The 19,998-nt window shown below is 49.8% G+C and overlaps 1 protein-coding gene across 1 annotated transcript in view; it reads left to right on the top strand.

Moving 5' to 3' along the window:
- LOC140389066 (uncharacterized) overlaps window positions 1-19,998 on the top strand; it is a 69,826-nt gene continuing 49,828 nt past the window's right edge. Inside the window, exons 1-3 of the mRNA XM_072473227.1 lie at window positions 1-1,313; window positions 15,702-15,858; window positions 15,947-16,776. Of these exons, the coding sequence (XP_072329328.1) occupies window positions 531-1,313; window positions 15,702-15,858; window positions 15,947-16,776 (1,770 nt within the window). The 5' untranslated portion in view covers window positions 1-530. The remainder of the gene's footprint in view (window positions 1,314-15,701; window positions 15,859-15,946; window positions 16,777-19,998) is intronic.

Genomic DNA, 19,998 nt, shown 5'->3' on the forward strand with positions numbered 1-19,998 from the left:
TTCAGCAAAGGAGGAGAGGGAGTTGGAGGAAATCATGTTTCCTTTTCCTGTTTTACAGAAGGATTGCACCGTACTACACCAGAGAATACAGAGAGGATAGACACCACAGATAGATCCTGACCACCACCCAAGGGACAACTGCACAACTGTGGGAAGACATCCAGTCCTTTCACAACATTGGTCAACACAGAGAAGGTTGGGCAGTGAAACCATCACCTGGAAATCGGTCGGGTCAGGGCAGCTTTGACATATCATCAGATCTGAAACTGGTCAGTGGTGTGGAACCTTCCATCAGAAAAACCTTTCAAAGGTTCAGCTGTGGGTGATTGGTCAGGATGAGGCTGGAAATATGTAGGAGTAGGTTCCAAGTGTGGTGAGAGCTTCAATCATTTATCAAGCCTCATAAGCCATTGACTCATTCCTACAAGTGGTCGGCTATTCAAGTGGGAGGTGTGTGTCGGGTCTCCATAGGTTCACAAGATCTTCCAAGGTTCATTTGTGACAACTGCTATTACCACAAGAGCAGCCACATGGAAGAGAAACGATTCAGGTGTAATGTTTGTCATAAAGGTTTTGTGTATTCCACGACGCTCCTGAGGCACCAGATGATTCACACGGGAGAGAAACCATTCAGATGTGATGTTTGTGAGAAATCTTTCTCACAATCATCAACCCTCCATCAACACCAACGTGTTCACACAGGGGAGAAACCCTTTAAGTGTGATGTTTGTGACAAGACCTTCTCACGATCATCGGCCCTTCATCAGCACCGACGCATTCACACAGGTGAGAAACTCTTCATGTGCAAAATGTGTGACAAATCATTCTCGGAGTCATGGGACCTCCGTAAACACCAGCGTATTCACACAGGGGAGAAACCATTCACGTGCGAGGTGTGTGATAAATCATTCAGACTGTCATCGCACCTCAGTAAACACAAGCGTCTTCACACAGGAGAGAAACCATTCAGATGTGATGTTTGTCAGCTGACTTTCAATGAAAATAACAATCTTGTATCACACAAGAGGATTCACACAGGGGAGAAACCTTACACGTGCAAAATGTGTGACAAATCATTCTCACAGTTATCAAATCTCCACAGACACCAACTCGTTCACACAGGAGAGAAACCCTTTACATGCGAAGTGTGTGACAAAAAATTCTCGCAGTCATCGACCCTCCATAAACATCAACGTGTTCACACAGAGGAGAAACCTTTCATGTGTGATGTTTGTAAGATGACTTTCAAACGAAAAGACAACCTCCTATCTCACCAGAGGATTCACACAGGGGGGAAACCCTTCCCATGCAAGGTATGTGACAAATTATTCTCGGACTCATTGACTTCATGCGTACATATTAATATATATGCTATGTGACAAATCATTCCCTGAGTAATGAGTTAATGGCGCAAATAGAAACAAAAGGTTATGATTTGGTGGTGATTTTCTGGATGGCAAGATGTAACTAGTGGGGTGCCACAGGGTTCAGTCCACAGCCCCAGCTATTTACAACCTATATTAATGATTTGGATACAGGGATAGAAGGTTCTACAGCCAAATTTGCAGACGCCACAAAAGTAGGTGGGACAGTAAGTTGCAATGAGGAAATAAGAACCTTACAAATAACTATAGACAGTTAGGAGAGTGGGCCAAAATTTAGCAGATCGAATTTAACGTGGATAAGTGTGAGGTCATCCATTTTGGTCGGGAAAATGGGAAGGCAACTTATTATCTAAATGGGGAGAGACTTCGGGGTGCTCCTTTGCAGAGAGATCTGGACGTTCTTGATCATGAGTCACGGAAAACTAGCATGCAGATACAGCAGATAATGAAGAAAACAAATGGAATTTTGGCATTTACAACTAAAGGAAGTGTAAAGGTAAGGAAGTGTTGTTGCACAAATAAAAGGCATTGCTGAGACCACACCTGGATTATCGTACACAGTTTTGATCCCCTTATTTGTGGAAAGTTGTAGTGGCAGCGGAGACAGTCAGAGAAGGTTCACTGGATTGATTCCAGAGATGAGGGGCTTGTATGAAGAGAGATTGAGCAATTTAGGCTTCCACTCTCTCAGAATGAGGGGAGATCAATTTGAGGTATACAAGATGATAAATGGTATAAAGTAGACGTAGAGTAGATGCTTCCTCTTGTGGGGCATTCTAGAACAAGAGGTCATAGTCTTAGGATAAGAGGTAACAACTTTAAAACAGAGTTGAGGCAAAGCTACTCCTCCCAAAGGGATGTTAATCTGGAATTCGCTACCCCAGAGTGTGGTGGATGCTGGGACAGTGAGTAAATTGAAGGAGGAGTTAGACAGATTTTTAATTGGTAATGGGTTGAAGGATGATGGAGGACAGGCAGGAAGGTGGAGTTAAGGCCAGGATTAGATCAGCCACGATCGAATGGTGACACAGACACGATGGGCCAAATGGCCTAATTCTGCTCCGATATCTTTTGAACTTATGAGTCACCTTCCCCTGCACACAGCAACACATTCACACAGGAGACAAACCATTCACATGTATGGTATGTAACAAATCATTCTCGGAATAATCAGCCCTGTTGCACACACTGCTAAGAAACCATTCATTTTAAGGTGTGCAACAAATCATTCTCACACTCATCAGATCTTCACAGACACCAGCGCATTCATACTGCGGCTCACCTGCTTCCTTTACACAGAGTTATTGGTGTTGTTTCCCTGCCAGTGCTCACACAGGGGAGCTGTCCTTCCAAAGCACTGTCTGTCTCAGCAGTGTCTGTCTCCAACCTCTCCCACCATCAGTCCAATTGTTTTAAGAAGGTCAATTTAACCTTTGATCAGATCCCCAAAAATCACCAAAAGAAGACATCAATCTGTATAGAAGCTACTGCTTATGCACAAGTTTCCCTATGATGGCCAAGAGGGAGATTCTGAATATTAAATGTATATTTTTGCAAATATGTGAAACTTTTAATTGTAGTTTTTGAGTTGAAAATGTACATTGTCGGCGGAATTCTTCGTTCCTGAGACGAAGTGTTGACGCCGGGGTAGGATTCGTGGACTTCTACGACAGCAAAACTTCCGCCGTACCTTGACCGATTCAACGATCATTAAGAATCTAACACTGATGCCACGTGGAACACAATCGATTCCAATGAGAAACGGTGTGGGATTCGCCAGGTTTGCGATTAACACTCAAGAGCTGACAAGCTGCAGCCGTATATACACACTTCACTCCACACGCACACACCATCCCAGCAAACAAGTGGCAGCAAGGAGAGCGGCACCCCGTTTCACAAACGCCGAGCGCAAGACCCTACTGGACGCTGTGGAGGAGAGGTGGGCGACCCTGTAGCCCGTGGTGAGAAGGAGGCTGTCAGCCGCCGCCATTCACCAGGCCTGGAGGCTGGTGGCAGAGGTTGTCAGAGCTGTGGGCAACACTACGGACTGGCCAGCAGTGCAGGAAAAAAACTGGATGACTTCCTTAGGGCAATCAGGAATGTAGTGATATCATGATTGTGTAATTTATTGACTGACCACTGGGAGTCTCATGAGTATATAAGTGAATGTTAAAGTCAGGTGACCTCAGACTGACGAGGGAGCAGGGAGGCGGATTGCTTGTGCATGTTCATACAAGTTGTTTATATATATTTGACCCACAGTTGAATTTAAAAAAAAAATTTAGAGTACCCAATTCTTTTTTTCCAATTAAGGGTTAATTTAGCATGGCCAATCTACCTACCATGCACATCTTTGGGCTTGTGGGGGTGGGACCCACGCAGACATGGGGAGAATGTGCAAACTCCACACATACAGTGATCTGGGGCCAGGATTGAACCCAGGTCCTCGGCGCCGTGAGCCCACAGTTAATGGGTTAATCATGCATCTTGTCTTGTGTCTTGCAAGAGATGCTGGTGATGGGGCGCACCTTTCTGGTGTCCCCAACCCCAGCCAGAACTACAGGACGATATCGACGCGACAGGAGCCACTGGCCCGAATCCCAGGACACCCCAGAGCCTGTGTCCGGGGATGACACAGATTTCCCATCACAGCTGTCTCCAGCACCCTCCACCATTCCAGAGACACTCACCTCGGTTGGGTATGTTAGTGAAGAGGCTCCTGGGGCACTATCTGGTGTGCACCACACACAGACACATGCTCCGGTGTCTGTGCCCCGGCCAGTTTCTCTCTATCTATCTCTTATCTCTCTTTATCTCTCCCCCTTCCCCCAGTCAGTGAACCTAGAGGAGATCAGAGTGTTCCATGCACACTGACCCTGGCGCACACTTTGTGCTGCCTCCATACTTGCCCAGGTCCCATTTCCTGCCCATCCTCGCCCTCCCTCACCTCCTCCTCGTCGAACAAGGACTGATGTTCATCCTCCTCCTCCAGCACGTCACCCCTCTGCTTTCCGATATTTGGAAGATACAGCAGGCCACCACAATAGAGTCATAGAATTAACAGTGCAGAAGGAGGCCATTCGGCCCATTGGGTCTGCACCGGCTCTTGAAAAGAGCACACGGCTCCACCCTATCCCCATAACACAGTAACCCCGCCCAACCTAAGGGCAATTTAGCATGGCCAATCCACCTAACCCTGCAAATCTTTGGACTGTGGGAGGAAACCGGAGCACCCAGACGCTGGGAGAACGTGCAGACTTGACAGTGACCCAAGCTGGGAATCGAACCTGGGACCCTGGAGCTGTGAAGCAACTGTGCTAACCACTATGCTACCGCCGCCCTACCGCTACCGTTGCCAATATGGGCAACCCACCCAGCGCTCTTGAGGGCCCCTCCGGAGCAGTCCAGGCACCTGAATCGCACCTTCAGGATGCCGAAGCACCGCTCAATCACACCCCTGGTCGCGGTATGAGCGTCGTCGTAGCAGATCTCCGCATCGGTCTGTGGCCTCCGGATAGGTGTCGTCAGCCACGACTGCAGCGGATAACCCCTGTAACCCAGGAGTCAATTCCCCATGAAGGGGGCCTCGAAGAGACCAGGAACCATCAGATGCGTCAGGATGAAGATGTTGTGCACACTGCCCGGGTATAAGGCACCGACCTGTATGATGCACATCTATGGTCAGAGAAATCCCATTTGGTTTGTGAAGAACGGCCTGCCATCTGCATATGCTAATAGGGCAACATGCATCCCATCGATCATGCTCTGGACCCGGTGCATCTCTGTGATGGTGGCGAACTGCACTGCCCGGGCACCTGATGGGCTCAGTCCACATTTAAATGGATGTATTGAGCCGACTGGGCATATTGGGCCTCCGTGACAGCTCGGATATACCAGTGCACGGAGCTCTTTGACATCCCAGACATGTCCCAACTTGGCACCTGGAAGGATCCTGTGCCGTAAAGGTTCAGGGCGAACGTCACCTTGACGGCCACTGGGAGTGGGTGTCCCCCATTCCCCCGTGGTTCCAGGTGTGTCATGATCCGGCAGATATGTTGCACTATCCCCCTGCTCAGCTGATCTTTGACGGCATACCTGGTTCGACAGGTCCTTAAAAGACAGGCACTGCCTCATGAGGCCTCATGCTCCTCCTCCTCGGCCAGTTGTACGGCCGGCTCACCATCCTCAGCGGCTGCCTCCTGTCCCTCTGGGTGAGTCTCCACTGCTGCAGCTTCTTCCTTCTTGAACAGCTCCAACTCGTATAGCCACAGTGGATCCCCCAGGGCTGCGGTACTAGCAGGAAGACCACCATTGCTGCTGGGGTGAAAGGCTGACATGTTAGCATGGTGCGCACCCCTGTGCCCAACCAGGATCAACACAGTGGCCATGATTGGCACTGCAGACACTGCCCCCTCATCAGTCCTGCCCACCCCTCCATCTGCACACCTATGGCCCGGACGGTGTCTGGCGCTCTGGGAGCCACTGGCCCTAGCATCTGTCCCTGCTGCCAGGGGTGCTGTCGCTGCCCATGCCAACAGTACGCTCCACATCGCACGTCCACCCCACCCTGTAGGGGTTACTGTGTGCGTTGCCCTTGGGTGGGCTGCGTGATGTCCCGCCGGAAGGTGGCGGGCAGTTGTTGGGGGGGGGGGGGGGGGGGGGGGGTTGGTATGGCGGAGGGTGTGGTGCGGGAGTGGTGCGGTGGGGGCTGGGCTGGTGGGGTGGGTGGTCAGCCCGGCCCCATGACCCCCCACCCAGCCCGGCAAGTGTTAGGGTCGGCATCTCACGGTTGCGCCTCTCTGTCTCCTACCTCCTCTCTCTCATCAACCATGGTGCCTGTTTGTCGATTTTTGAAAGCACAGTGAACCTTGCCACTGGGAATTCCCCCTCAGCGGAGGCGGCAAATCGTGGTGGCCCCGGAGAATACTGGGTCAGGCCCACTAACGATGTGCAAACGGCATTTACTGTACATGCGGAATGGAGCGCATTGACGCTACTGTCAAGACACGGGAGAATTGCGATTTGGTGTGAACCCGGCGCCCGCCACGATTTCGGCATCAAAACTGATTATCCGCCCAATCGCCTTTCCTGATTTCTGAGTCGACCAACAGAGAATTCTGCCCACATGTTTATTTACTAATTTTATGAGGTTTTGTAAAATGCAGTTGCCTTGGAGATGGCTCTGACTTTGTCATAAGATTGATCTCCAACAGAAGTCCCCCTGGGGTACAAGCTGAATACAGGGAAAAGCGAGGTATTCCCAGTGAATGAGCTGGCACAGTGGGCTAATTTAGGGGGGATGCCATTTACGGTAGCGAGGGATAGGTTTAGGTATTTGGGGATTCAGGTAGCGAGGGAATGGACGGGGCTCCATAAGTGGAACTTAACGAAGCTGGTGGAGGAGGCCAGGGAGGATCTTAAGAGGTGGGATTACTGCACTTAACGTTGGCGGAGAGGGTCCAAGTGGTGAAAATGAATATTCTGCTGAGGTTCTTGTTTATCTTTCAGGCTCTCCCAATCTTTCTACCAAAGGCCTTTTTTTCGGAAAGTGGACACATTCATCTCTGACTTTGTATGGACGGGGAAGGTGCCAAGGGTGGGGAGGACCCTGCTACAGAGGCAGAGGCAGCAGGGGGGGGGTTGGCGTTACCAAATTTCCTTCATTATTATTGGGTGGCGAATGTGGACAAGGTGCGGCGGTGGTGGGAAGGAGAAGGGGTAGAGTGGGTTAGGATGGAGGAGGAATCTTGTAAGGGGTCTAGTTTGAGGGCTATGCTGACGGCAGCATTGCCAATAGCTCCGAGTAGGTATTCGGGGAGCCCAGTGGTGCAGTCCACGGTGAAGATATGGAATCAGCTGAGGAGGCATTTTAGGCTGGAAGAGATGTCGTGCTAACGCCGCTGTGCGAGAATCATGGGTTTGAGCTGGGGGGGGGTGGATAGTGTACACAGGAGGTGGGGCTGGTCAAGGTGAGGGATTTGTATTTGGAGGAAGGGTTTGCCAGTCTGAAGGAGTTCAGGGAGAGGATAGAGCTGCCGAGGGATAGTGAGTTCAGGTATCTACAGGTTAGGAACTTTGCACAAAAGGTCTGGAAGGGGTTCCCTAGATTGCCGGGATACACCCTGCTGGAACGACTGCTGCTTCCGGATGTGGAATGGAGGGAAGAATTGGGGATATATATAAGTGGCTGAGGGAGCAGCGTGGCAATCTGGTGGTGAAGATCAAGGAGAAATGGGAAGCGGAGTTGGGAATGGAGATCAATTGGGGAGTATGGAGTGAGGCACTGCGAAGGGTAAACGGGACCTCGTCTTGAGCAAAGATGAACCTGATACAGTTTAAGGTGGTGCACAGGATGCATACGACTCGGGTGAGAATGAGTGGGTTCTTTCAGGGGGTAGCAAATGAGGGAGAGAGGTGTGGGCGGGGGCCAGCGAATCACGCGCGCATGTTTTGGGGTTGCGAAAAATTGGGAAGATTCTGTGCGGGAGTGTTTGCAGTCTTAGCTAGGATAGTGGAGGAGGAGGTGGACCCAGACCCTTTGGTGGCGATATTTGGGGTTTCAGAGAAGCCGGAGCTCATGGAGAGGAGGAAGGCTGATGTCATAGCCTTCGCCTCTCTGATTGCATGGCGACGAATTTTGCTGGAGTGGCGGCCGGCATCGCCACTGGGGGTAGCGGCTTGTTTGAGTGATAAAGTATGAGTTAAGGGGCTCAGCAGGGGTGTTTGAGAAAAGGTGGGGGATGTTTGTGACCGTGTTTGAGGAGCTGTTCGTCACAGGGGGGGTGGGGGTGGGGGGGAAGGAGAAAAATCTGTACAAACTGTATAGCTGATTGTTGGGAAGTATGTTTCCCGAGTTTGATACAAGTTTGTAATAAAATGCGTTAAAAAAAAAAGTCCCCTGGGTACATGTAGAAGTCAACTATTTTCGCATACGACTTCCGGTGGCTATGAGGGAGTAGGTCGCATACTTGGTGGCTCCCACTCTGGCCGAGCTTTTGGACCTTTTTCCCCCGACTTTTTTGTGGTTTTGAGTCTTGATTTGGAATGTGCGGACATTTAAGTACTGGATCCACACACTGGTGCATGGACCAGAGAACTCCAAAGGACCGTAAGGGAAGAAACAGAAAAATAAGCAAGGGCTGGATAGAAGTGGCTGCTGAAATTACCATGGCCGAGGTTCGTACCCCTGCTGCGACGGCCCAGCCATCGATGGAGGAGAGCTTCGCCAGACAGAAACGAGATTGTCTCGACCCAATAAAGGAGTCGATTGATTGGCTGGAACGGAGGCTGGATGCCCAGGATCGGACGATCCAGAAGTTGGAGAAAGCGCTGGCGGACCAGGAGGATCACCAAATGGTGGTCGAGCTGGAGGTGGGGGTGCTGAAGGATCAGCAGAAGAGGCTGTTAGAAAAAGTGGAAGAGCTGAGAACAGTTGTTGCTAACTTTTGGTTGGTTCAATTGGCTCTGTTTTATAACCTTTGCTCTAGAGTCGCCAGGTATCTTTATGATACCGCCATGAGGTTCAAGTTCAAGTAATGATCAATAACTCAACACACCAATTAATAAGATTCAAATCAAAACACATTTATTATACACAGGAAATCACTACTCATGCATAAACTCTACTTTCTAGGCTATTTCTATCACTAACAGGCCTAGACCTAGCTTTGGATTGGCCCACCAGGTCAGGGGAACAAATGGCCTTTCGTTCAGGTCCTGAGTCTGCGGGATTCAAAAGCTGGTATAGACTGGTAGCTAGGAGCGCCTATCTCGTAGCGAGCGTTGACTTGAGACTTACGTGCTTGGAGGCAACAAGACAGGTCACTGTCAAGGGTTGGTTCAAGTTGCTGAGTGACCCTGCTAAAGAAGGACGATTTGAACTTGGGGGCTTTACTTTAGTCCCCAGGGGCTTCCCGCCCTTCGGGGCGGACCCCGTACCTGGTTCCAAGTGATTGGACTACTTTCCGATCACTTGGATCGATTTCTCCAATGCTGGAACGGTTCCTTGATCGTTGGGCGGTCCTAAGTGTCCGTTGGCCTTCCTTTGTCTTGGCTCCTGCTGGCGCCGAGTAGTCTGGCTTGGCTTTGTTTACCTTAACTGTTGCCATTGTGCCTGGGAATCACACATTACTATGCAGATGGCTGCTTGTTTCGGTGCTGTCTGGTTATTTTGCAGGTTCCAATATCCAATGATCTCTGTATTTGCTAGTCTTTGCCTGTGTTGGCTGAATTTCCCTTCAGCCTTTGCGGTTCTCCATTTTAAGTCGGGAAGTGGCCAACTCAGGTGGCTACACAGTGCGCGCTGACAGAATTTGAGAATTGTCGGTCTCCCTGAGGGGACTGTTGCAGGCGCGTTTGTGGTAAATATGTTCCAGAAGCTTCTGGGAGAGGGGGCTTTTTCCCGGCCGCTGGAGGTGGATAAGGCATACAGGGCGATGGCGAGGAAGCCACGGCCGGGGAACCCCCGCAAGTACAATGGTGGTGCAGTTCCACAGATTTCTGGATAAAGAATGTGTCCTCCAGTGGGCCAAACGTATCAGGAACTGCAAGTGGGACAATAGTATATTGCAATAGTATCAGGATCTGAGTGTGGAGGTGGCCAGAAGGAGGGCAGGCTTCAGGCAGGTGAAGGAGATCATGTTTAAGAGGAAAGTGAAATTTGGGCTCCTCTATCCGGCACGCCTCTGGGTCACACATGAGGACCAGCACCACTACTTTGAATCGCCCGAAGACGCGATGGACTTTGCCAAGAAGAAGGGTCTGGCGCAGAACTGAGGACTTTTGCGGACTTAAGTGGCAGCGTCTTTCACTTCTTTTTTGAACGATGTATATATGATGTCCTTTCTTTTTTGTTTGTCTTTGAAGCTTGGGTAAAGATGTGGGAGGAAAAGATATTCGGTCGTTGTGGTTTTTTTTTGGTGTTTTGATGGGGGTGGTTGGTGGGGGCTTTCTATGTTTTATTTCATATTATTTTAATTTGCTCTATTGAGGGGTGTGCTGTCGGGGTTTCTGTCTGTCTTGGGCTGTCTCCTATGGTAATTAGGAGGTTGTTCGGTCTTGGTTTGATGAGGGAAGTGGTTTCGATGGACGCGGGGGAGGGGAGTAGGGAACAATAGGTGGGAGACTTTGTGGCACCGGAGGCGAGGGCCACTGGCTAGCTGGGCGAGCTAGTCCACGGAAGCACAAAGAGGGGTGTATACTGGTTCAATACAGGGCAGGGGTTGGGCTATAGAGTGATGTTGCTCGGGGGAGATGGGGGGGGGGGAGCTATTCTGCTGACGAGAGAGGGACCTGGGTCTGGGGATGGAGAGGAGGTCGGGGGTGGGGGCTGCCTGGAGGCGGGCAGTGGCAGCGAGACGCATGGGTGGGGGGTGGGCCCAGAAAGGGGGATGGCTGATCGGGTGGGGGGGGGGCGCAGTGCCCCCCAACCAGGCTGATCACCTGGAATGTTAGAGAGCTGAATGGGCCTGTCAAGAGGGCCCATGTGTTCGCGCACCTAAGGGCTCTGAAGGCGGACGTGGTGATGCTGCAAGAGACGCACCCGAAAGTGTCAGATCAAGTTAGGCTGTGGAAGGGCTGGGTCAGTCGGGTCTTCCATTCGGGACTGAATACTAAGACGAGAGGGGTGGCGATTTTAATTAATAAGCGGGTGCAATTCCAGGCGGGCAGTGTTGTTTCGGACGGGGGGGCCATTATGTCATGGTGAGCGGTAAGCTGGAGGGGAGGAAGGTGGTATTGGTTAACGTCTATGCGCCAAACTTGGACAATGTTGATTTCATTAGGAGGGTACTGGGGAAGATACCGGATCTGGACTCGCACAAGCTGGTGATGGGAGGGGATTTTAATACGGTTATCGACCCCGGCCTGGACCGGTCATGCTCAAAAACAGGGAAGGTGCCAGCGATGGCAAAGGAGTTGATAGGGTTCATGGAGCAGATGGGGAGGGGGAAGATCGACCCATGGCGGTTTAGACAGCCGACGGCTAGGGAGTTTTCTTTCTACTCGCATGTACACAGAATGTATTCCCGGATCAACTTTTTCATTTTGAGAAGGGATCTGCTGGCGGCTGTGGTGGACACGGGGTCCTCTGTCATCACTGTCCCGGACCATGCCCCACATTGGGTGGAACTGCAGGTCAGCGAGGAGAGCTTCCAGCGCCCGCAGTGGCGATTGGACGTGGGCCTGTTGGCGGATGAGGCGGTGTGCGAGAGAGTAAAGAAGTGTGTGCTGGACTATTTGCAGGTCAACGACACGGGGGAAGTCTCGGCAGCGGTGGTCTAGGAGGCGCTGAAGGCAGTGGTGAGAGGGGAGTTGATTTCAATCCGAGCTCATAGAGACAGGACGGATAGGGCAGAGACGGACTGACAGATCAAGAAGATCCTACGGATAGATAGGAGGTATGCAGTGACCCCAGGGGTGGAACTGTTAAGGGAGCGTTAGAGGCTGCAGGCGGAGTTTGGGGTACTGTCCACGGGCAAGGCAGTGGAGCAGCTTAGAAAGGCGAGGGGGACACTGTATGAATATGGGGAGAAGGCCAGCAGAATGCTGGCACAGCAGTTGAGGAAGAGGGAGGTGGCCAGGGGAATCGATGGGAACCTGGTAGGGGATTCGGCTGGGCTAAATAGGGTGTTCAGGGATTTTGATAGCGGACTTTACCGCTTGGAGCACCCCTTGGGGCCTGAGGGGATGAAACGTTGTTGGACGGGCTGACTTTCCCAAGGCTTGGCAGGGAGCAGGTGGGTGAGTCGAGAGCTCCGATTAGGGCCGAAGAAATTTCTGAGGGCTTGAAGGCAATGCAGTCGGGTAAAGCTTCGGGGCCGGATGGGTTCCTGGTAGAATTTTACAAGAAATTTTTGGGGATATTAGGGCCGTTACTGGTCAAGGTTTTTAACGAGGCGAGGGATACTGCCCCAACGATGTCACACGCCACCAGTTCGTTAATATTGAAGCAGGACAAAAACCCGGATCTGTGTCGGTCCTACAGGCCGATCTCGTTGCTCAATGTGGACGCTAAGTTGCTGGCCAAAGTGTTGGCCTCCAGGATTGAAGACTGTGTGCCGGAGGTGATTATGGAGGACCAAACCGGATTTGTCAAAGGTAGGCAGTTGGTGGCCAATATTAGAAGGTTGCTTAACGTGATTATGATGCCCCCGGAGGGTAGGGAAGTAGAGGTAGTTGTGGCCATGGATGCAGAGAAGGCGTTTCACCGGGTAGAGTGGGACTATTTATGGGAGGTGTTGGGATGCTTTGGGTTTGGTAGGGGCTTTATCGACTGGGTCAGGCTGCTGTACCAGGCTCCAGAAACTAGTGTAAGGACAAACAAGACGACCTCGGACTATATTAGGCTGTACCGGGGGACAAGACAGGGATGTCCCTTCACCCCGCTGCTGTTTGCGCTAGCCATTGGCAATTGCTCTGAGAGCTTCTAGGGGCTGGAAAGGGCTGGTTGCATCGGGAACATCGGGTATCGCTGTATGCGGATGATTTACTCCTATATGTGGCGGATCCAGGAGCAGGGATGAGGGAAATTATGACGATTCTGGGAGAATTTGGCCGGTTTTCGGGATTCAAACTGAATATGACGAAGAGTGAGATGTATGTAGTCCAGGCAAGAGACCAGGAGGGTCGGCTGGGAGAGCTACCGTTCAGGTTAGTGAGGGACAGCTTTAGGTATCTGGGGATACAAGTGGCGCGCGACTCGGCCGGTTACACAAGTTGAACTTGTCCCGGCTTGTTGAGCAGATGAGGGGCGAGTTTCGGAGATGGGATGCACTCCCGCTATCACTGGCGGGGAGGGTGCAGACGGTTAAGATGACGATATTGCCGAGATTTTTATTTGCGTTCCAATGCCTCCCGATTTTCATACTGCAGTCTTTTTTTAAGAGGATCAACAAAATCATTTTGGATTTGTTTGGGCGGGTAAGTTCCCACGGGTGTAAAAGGTGATGCTTAAGAGGAATCGGGGGATGGGGGGGCTTGCCCTGCCAAATTTTAGTAATTATTACTGGGCGGCCAATATTGCAATGATAAGGAAGTGGGTGGTGGGCACAGGGCCGGCTTGGGAGCGGATGGAAGTGGCCTCATGCAGGGGCACCAGCTTAGGGGCGCTGATAAGGGCGCCATTGCCATTCCCGCCGGTGAGATATTCCACCAGTCCCGTGGTGGAGGTGGCCCTGAGGATCTGGGGTCAGTGGAGGAGATTTGTTGGTGCAGTGAGGGCGGTCGGTTTGGTCCCCAATATGCAACAATCATCGGTTCACTCCGGGGAGCTTAGATGGGGGATTTCGGGTATGGCAAAGGGCGGGGATTGAGAAGATGGGGGACCTGTTTCTGGAAGGGAGCTTTCCTTGCTTAAAGGCGCTGGAGGAGAAGTTAGGGCTGACAGCAGGGAATGATTTCAGATATCTACAGGTGTGGGACTTTCTGCGCAGGCAAGTACCATCCTTCCCACTCCTGCCACGAGGAGGGATTCAAGATAGGGTAGTGTCGAGGGGATGGGTGGGGGAGGGGAGCATCTCGGACATCCACAAAGAATTAATGGGGGCGGAGGAGACGCAGACAGAGGAGCTGAAGGGTAAGTGGGAGGAGGAACTGGGGGGTGATATGGAGGACGGCCTTTGGGCGGAGGCGTGAGCAGGGTCAATGCGACCGCTACATGCGCAAGGCTCAGCTTGATCCAGTTTAAGGTGGTGCACCGGCGCACATGACAGCGACCCGGATGAGTAGATTTTTTGGGGTGGAAGACAAGTGTGTCAGATGTGCGGGTGGACCACCGAACCATGTCCATATGTTCTGGGCATGCCCAAAACTTCGGGAATACTGGCAGGGGTTTGCGGACGTCATGTCCAGGGTATTGAAACAAGGGTGGAAATGAGTCCGGGGTAGCGATCTTTGGGGTGTTGGAGGACCTGGGTGTTCAGGAGGAGGGAGAGGCAGATGTTCTGGCCTTTTCCTCCTCGGTAGCCCAGCGACGGATACTACTGGCTTGGGGGGAGTCTAGGCCTCCAAAGTCAGAGGCCTGGTTAACCGACATGCCGAGCTTTCTCGGTCTGGAAAAGATTAAGTTCGCCTTGAGGGGGTCGGTTTTCAGGGTTCGCCCGGAGGTGGCAACCATTCATTGACTTCTTCGCGGGGAATTAATCGTCAGCATGGGAGGGGCTAAGGTAGTATAGAGTAGGGGGTTAAATAGGCGGGCCTTGGAGGGACGGATGTCGGCGGCTGTTTTTTGATTACTGTTCTTTTTACTCTATTGTTTTTTGTACTGTGGTTGTTATGCCAAAAATACCTCATTAAAAATTGTTTGTTTAAAAAAAAATATTTCCTAATTCATCTGATATGTAAAAGATAGCTATTTAGGATAAATATTAAGCCCAAGTTTTACTCATTTTAAATTAAGGATTTCGACACTCCCATAACCTCAGGTCATCTCAAAACATACAGCTTTCAAAACAGCATAACACAGCATAATTCACTTTACTAAGTTCCATTATTCTAGCAAGACAGTACAACATAAAAACAACAGAAACACAAAAGAACCTGATATATGCAAAAGCAGTAGAGATTAAAACAAACACTTTAACTGAACTAATGAATACATTTTTCAAGACAGTATCCAAGGACAGGGCAGGCTCCATAGCAACAGCATAGCAACAGGCACAGTAATATGAAGGCTCTATTGTTATAACAGCTAAGTCAGCAAAAGACCAGTTCAAGCTGGTCGCGATAACAGCACAATATCGCATTCTTTAACATACACAAGTATGTAGACACGAAACAATGAAAACTAATGTTGCAAATTAAAGATGGACGGCTTGCCGTCAAATCAGATGTGTTTGAGTCTAACCCAAACAAATTGGGATTATATTGGGGTGTAATTAGATGGCTAAAGACAGATTTGGTCGGCCATTTTTAGCTGGATTTCTCTCTCATGAATCATCTATACTTTGATCTGAACTATTCACTGTCTCCCTGTCTTCATATTTCATTTTCAGACTTTGACTTCTAAAGTTATTGCGAGCTGTTTGCCGAAGCAAGAAAATCATTTTGGTGATTCTTTGAAAGTTTTCAATTGTCTACGAATTGCCTTTTAAATGATTTTCAATTGTCATCAATAGAAGACAAATAAAACTATTCTTATTTGCACCTGAGAAGTTTTAACTTAAATTTCTACTGAGTTCTAGTAATCGCAAAGTGCTACTAAAACCGCATGGTAGATCTATCAGTACAGGCTGAAAACTGTCTCCAGCACTCGGAAAATGTGTCACAAGACAGCACAGCAAAGTTTGGATAATGGTTCATTTTAATTTATTCCTTTAGGTAAAGCTGGCCCATACTGCCCAGGAGCGATCGTTGACTGGAGGACGGTTTCCATACATCAAGGACCTGACGGAGCAGGAGGAGTTCACGAGGAAACTGTTTGGCCTCTCCAACCCCACGATAACCAATGGCGGATCAGATATGGGGATGAGTGAAGGTGATGTCAGCAGCTGAGTGTTTCAACCATCAGGAGCAGAATTAATTTATGTGACAAACGATAATAATTATGATTTTCTTCCTGGCAGATACACAGGTGTCAATGAACACATCAGATGGTGATAGAGGAGAGTTGGCAGCAGCGTCCAAGGTTCCTGAAAGGGCTGATGAGGAAGGGACGGAGGTGAATACCTCACAGCAATGTGGCATGGCAGCTGCAGAGGAGGAAGGAGAGGAGTGTCAGGAGCGTAAGATGTCTGATTTGGAGGGTAGTGTTGGTGATTTCAAGTTAAATATTGTGGCTTGTGTGAAGGAGGAGGCCTGTGATGATCTGGCTGTTGTGGTGAAGGAAGGGCGCTCAGAACCTACAGGGGGTGAGGAACTTGCAGCTTTTGGAGCAGAATTTTTGCCATCTTCACGAGCACACAGACAACATCAGACTCATGCTGCTGATGAAGAAAATGAACATGATCTGAAACCTCTTGCATGCTTACATCAGGAACAGGTTGAAGGAACGGAAAGTTATCAGGCCACTTCTAACTTGCCTCAGCAAATTTTGACGGAATTTAAGGCGGATGTTAGCCAAATTCTGCAAAGAAACAATGAGATTCTTCAGCAGCATCTACAAAGAGACAGTGAGATTCTTCAGCAGCAGAATGAGATTCGAAGACAGCAGAATGAGATTCGAAACCAGCATCTACAAAGAAACAGTGAGATTCTGCAGCAGCAGAATGAAGTTCTTTGTCAGCTTCTGCAAAGAAGCAATGAAACTTTGAATGGAATGAGGCAGATTTTATCTAAGATTGTAGAGCCTGCACCTTCTCGACAGTCGCAGCCTAGTGCAGAGACTACTGCTGCTGGACATACTTGTGACACAGGAGAGTCCATGTCACAAGGAGGGGGGAGACAAAGCAGGCATTAGGAGCCCATCCCTCCAAGATTGCCTCCTTGACCCCATTTTCTTCCCCTTCTGAGTGATATTTTTCTGTCTAGATATCTGCCATTATAGTCTTTCCATCATAAGGACAATGGTGGAAGAAGCCCAAACCCGTGAGTTCTGTCCCCCTGATCACAGCACCTTTGTGGGATTTGGAATTGGCCAGGCCGGAATTTGCACATTTCACAAAGTCCATAGAAATCAGCAACTGCCTCCAATCGTGCGGTTTTCGGTGAGAGGTGTCTGAAGCCCAATGTGTGCAGATTAGACCCAGGAGGAGCAGGTCAGAACTCAAGTGGATTGTTTGCACAGATATGATATCCTTTTGTAGAGGATATGGGCCTCAGCTATCTTTGTAGGAGGTAAACTTTGACATTACTGAAAGTAGAAATGAATGTGCTGTTAAGTGCATAAACCCATGGAACTGAGAACTCGATGAACTGTCAAAAGTAGATGTCAAGCTATCTAGGCATTTAAACCTCCTGCCTTGAACTCTGCAGAAACTGGAGTGCTACAAATGTTTTGCCTTTCACTCTCTTGACATAGGCCTCAGGGATTGACTGGATTAATGTTACTTGACATATTTCACAACCATCCATTAGCACAGTAGGATCCCTGCCTTATCATACTTCGAGTGACAGCTCCAAGTGGTTACGGACACTTGAAGTGGAACTATGACTTTCAATGCTTTTTTTTTAAAGACAGAATTATGCAATTGAAATATATGTTTGTTGTAAAGAATGTAAATGTACCAATTGGGTTATTTTTATAAATGACTGGTTTAAAACAAAATAAAATCTGCTCCAGACACTTGGAAATTCATTTTATTCAACCTCAGCATGGGTTCTGAGGTGTGCCCATTTCCGATACTGGGTGAGTTGGTATTGTTGGTGTAAAGGCAATGGGTGGTAGGTAGGGGGCATGGGCTGATTTGAATTAGTACAAAGTTGGCATGGAGACTATAAATGGCCATGTGGACTAGGTAGGGACAAAGGTTGGCATGGAGGGTATGGGGAGCCATGGGAGTTGTTGGATGCCGAAGTTGGCATAGAGGGGTCATAGTCAGGGGACAGAGGAGGGTACGAGGGACTATGCGATGAAGGGGGGTTGGAATCTGAGGCACCATTTGCAATGGATGGGATGTGGGGAGTGTGTGAGGGGTGACAACAATTTTATGTTTCTCTTTTTTTAAACTTTGATACAGTGTCGGTTCTCCGATACAAGCCCTTAACCCAACCCATCTGCTCCCCAGCAACCTCCTCACTCGACAAGGGTCACCCGGCCTGACCCCGAGGGTACTCCACCACCCTTGAACGAATATCTAAACTTCCAGCTATTTCTCATGGCTTGAGTTTACTCCAGTCAAACAGTTTAGCACAAAGCAACGAGTAAACAGGTGTCTCAGCTGGATCTCCTCACACAGCATAAGGGGCATTTCCACACCTGATTCCCCCACAGGATAGTCAGACTGCCTGAACATTAGTGTGGATATTATGGGATAATAAAATTCATAGGCATCTTCATCCATCACTCATTGAATATTCATTCTTGATGAGTGTGATATGACAGGATGTCACCTCTAAAACACTGCTCCTTCCCTGACAAATGTTTGACAGAGATTTCTAGTGTGGGAATCGCATTCTTCATCCTCTGAGGCTTTCAAACTAACATCAGTGTGGGATGTGTAGTCCCAGATGTATTTGTCAACAGATCAGAAGAAGACCCAGAGCATCCAAGGCCGCGATGCTGTGCAGTGGTGGGATCAGTACATGTCCAGGAAAGAGGGGAGCATAGGAGAGAGGGTGATGGGAGGGAGGAGCAGACTAGAGATTGGGAGAGAGAATGAGCCAGTGCTTGGGAAATTACTCTGTTACTCAGGGAGTGACTCTGGGACATGTGGAGTTACGCTGTGACTCTGAGAGTAACACTGACTCTGAGAGTAACACTGACTTGGGGAGTGATTCTGTTACTCTGGGAATGGCTCTGGGAACGCTGACTCGGGAGAGTAACGTCGTAACTCAGAAATAATGCCATGACTCTGGGGAACATAGTGACTTGGGGAGTAACATAGTGACTTGGGCAGTAATACCATGACTCGGGCAGTAATACCGTGACTCAGGCAGTAATACCGTGACTCAGGCAGTAGTACCGTGACTCAGGCAGTAGTGCCGTGACTCAGGCAGTAGTACCGTGACTCAGGCAGTAGTACCGTGACTCAGGGAGTAACATACTGACTCGGGGAGTAACACCGTGACTCAGGGAGTGATTCTGTGCCCAGGGAAGAAACTGCTAGGGAGTTCTTTTCGGAAGTGACAATGACTCAGGGATTGGATTCCGAAGACACCAACTCTGAGGAAATAAAATAAGGGACATTTGATCATGGGATCTCAGCAGGATTCATGTGGAGGGAGGGGCCGATGGGGGGATGGCTGTAGGAGGCCATCAACTGGTGAGGGAGGAGGTTGATTATACCCTAACCTGCTGAACATTTCCGGTACTCTCTGCACATATGTCAATGACATTACCGCGCACATACACCATCTTCCTGATTCTGTGTTGTAAATACTCTGGAATGTTTATTTAGTCCCATTCATTCCTTGCAGTGTTTCTAATGCTTCTGTTGTCACGAAGCCCTGGGCTAGTGTGCAGTCAATTCCAGCCCCACTTGATCCGGAGTTAAAATTTGATTTTATATTATGGGGTTTGTGTGGGCGAATAAGACCCCGAGAGTAAGGAGAGGGTTCCTGGAATGCAGTAGGGACCGAGGAGGGTTGGTGCTGCCAAACCTGGGGAGCTACTACTGGGCAGCAAATGTGGCGATGATCCGCAAGTGGGTTATGGAGGGAGAGGGAGCGGCATGGAAGAGGATGGAGATGGCGTCCTGTAAAGGAACAAGCCTGGGGGCGTTGGTGACGGCACCGCTGCCGCTCTCGCCGACAAAGTATACCACGAGCCCGGTGGTGGCCGCAACGCTAAGGATCTGGGGCCAGTGGAGACGGCACCGGGGTGCAATGGGAGCATCGGTGTGGTCCCCGATCAGAGATAACCACTGGTTTGTCCCGGGGAAGATGGACGGGGGGTTCCAGAGCTGGCATCGGGCGGGGATCGGAAGAATGGCGGACCTGTTCATCGACGGGACGTTTGCGAGCCTAGGGGCACTGGAGAGGTTCGAGTTACCCCCGGGAAATGCCTTTAGATATATGC

Source organism: Scyliorhinus torazame, chromosome 14 (assembly GCF_047496885.1).
Source record: "Scyliorhinus torazame isolate Kashiwa2021f chromosome 14, sScyTor2.1, whole genome shotgun sequence".
NCBI classification, from domain to species: domain Eukaryota; kingdom Metazoa; phylum Chordata; class Chondrichthyes; order Carcharhiniformes; family Scyliorhinidae; genus Scyliorhinus; species Scyliorhinus torazame.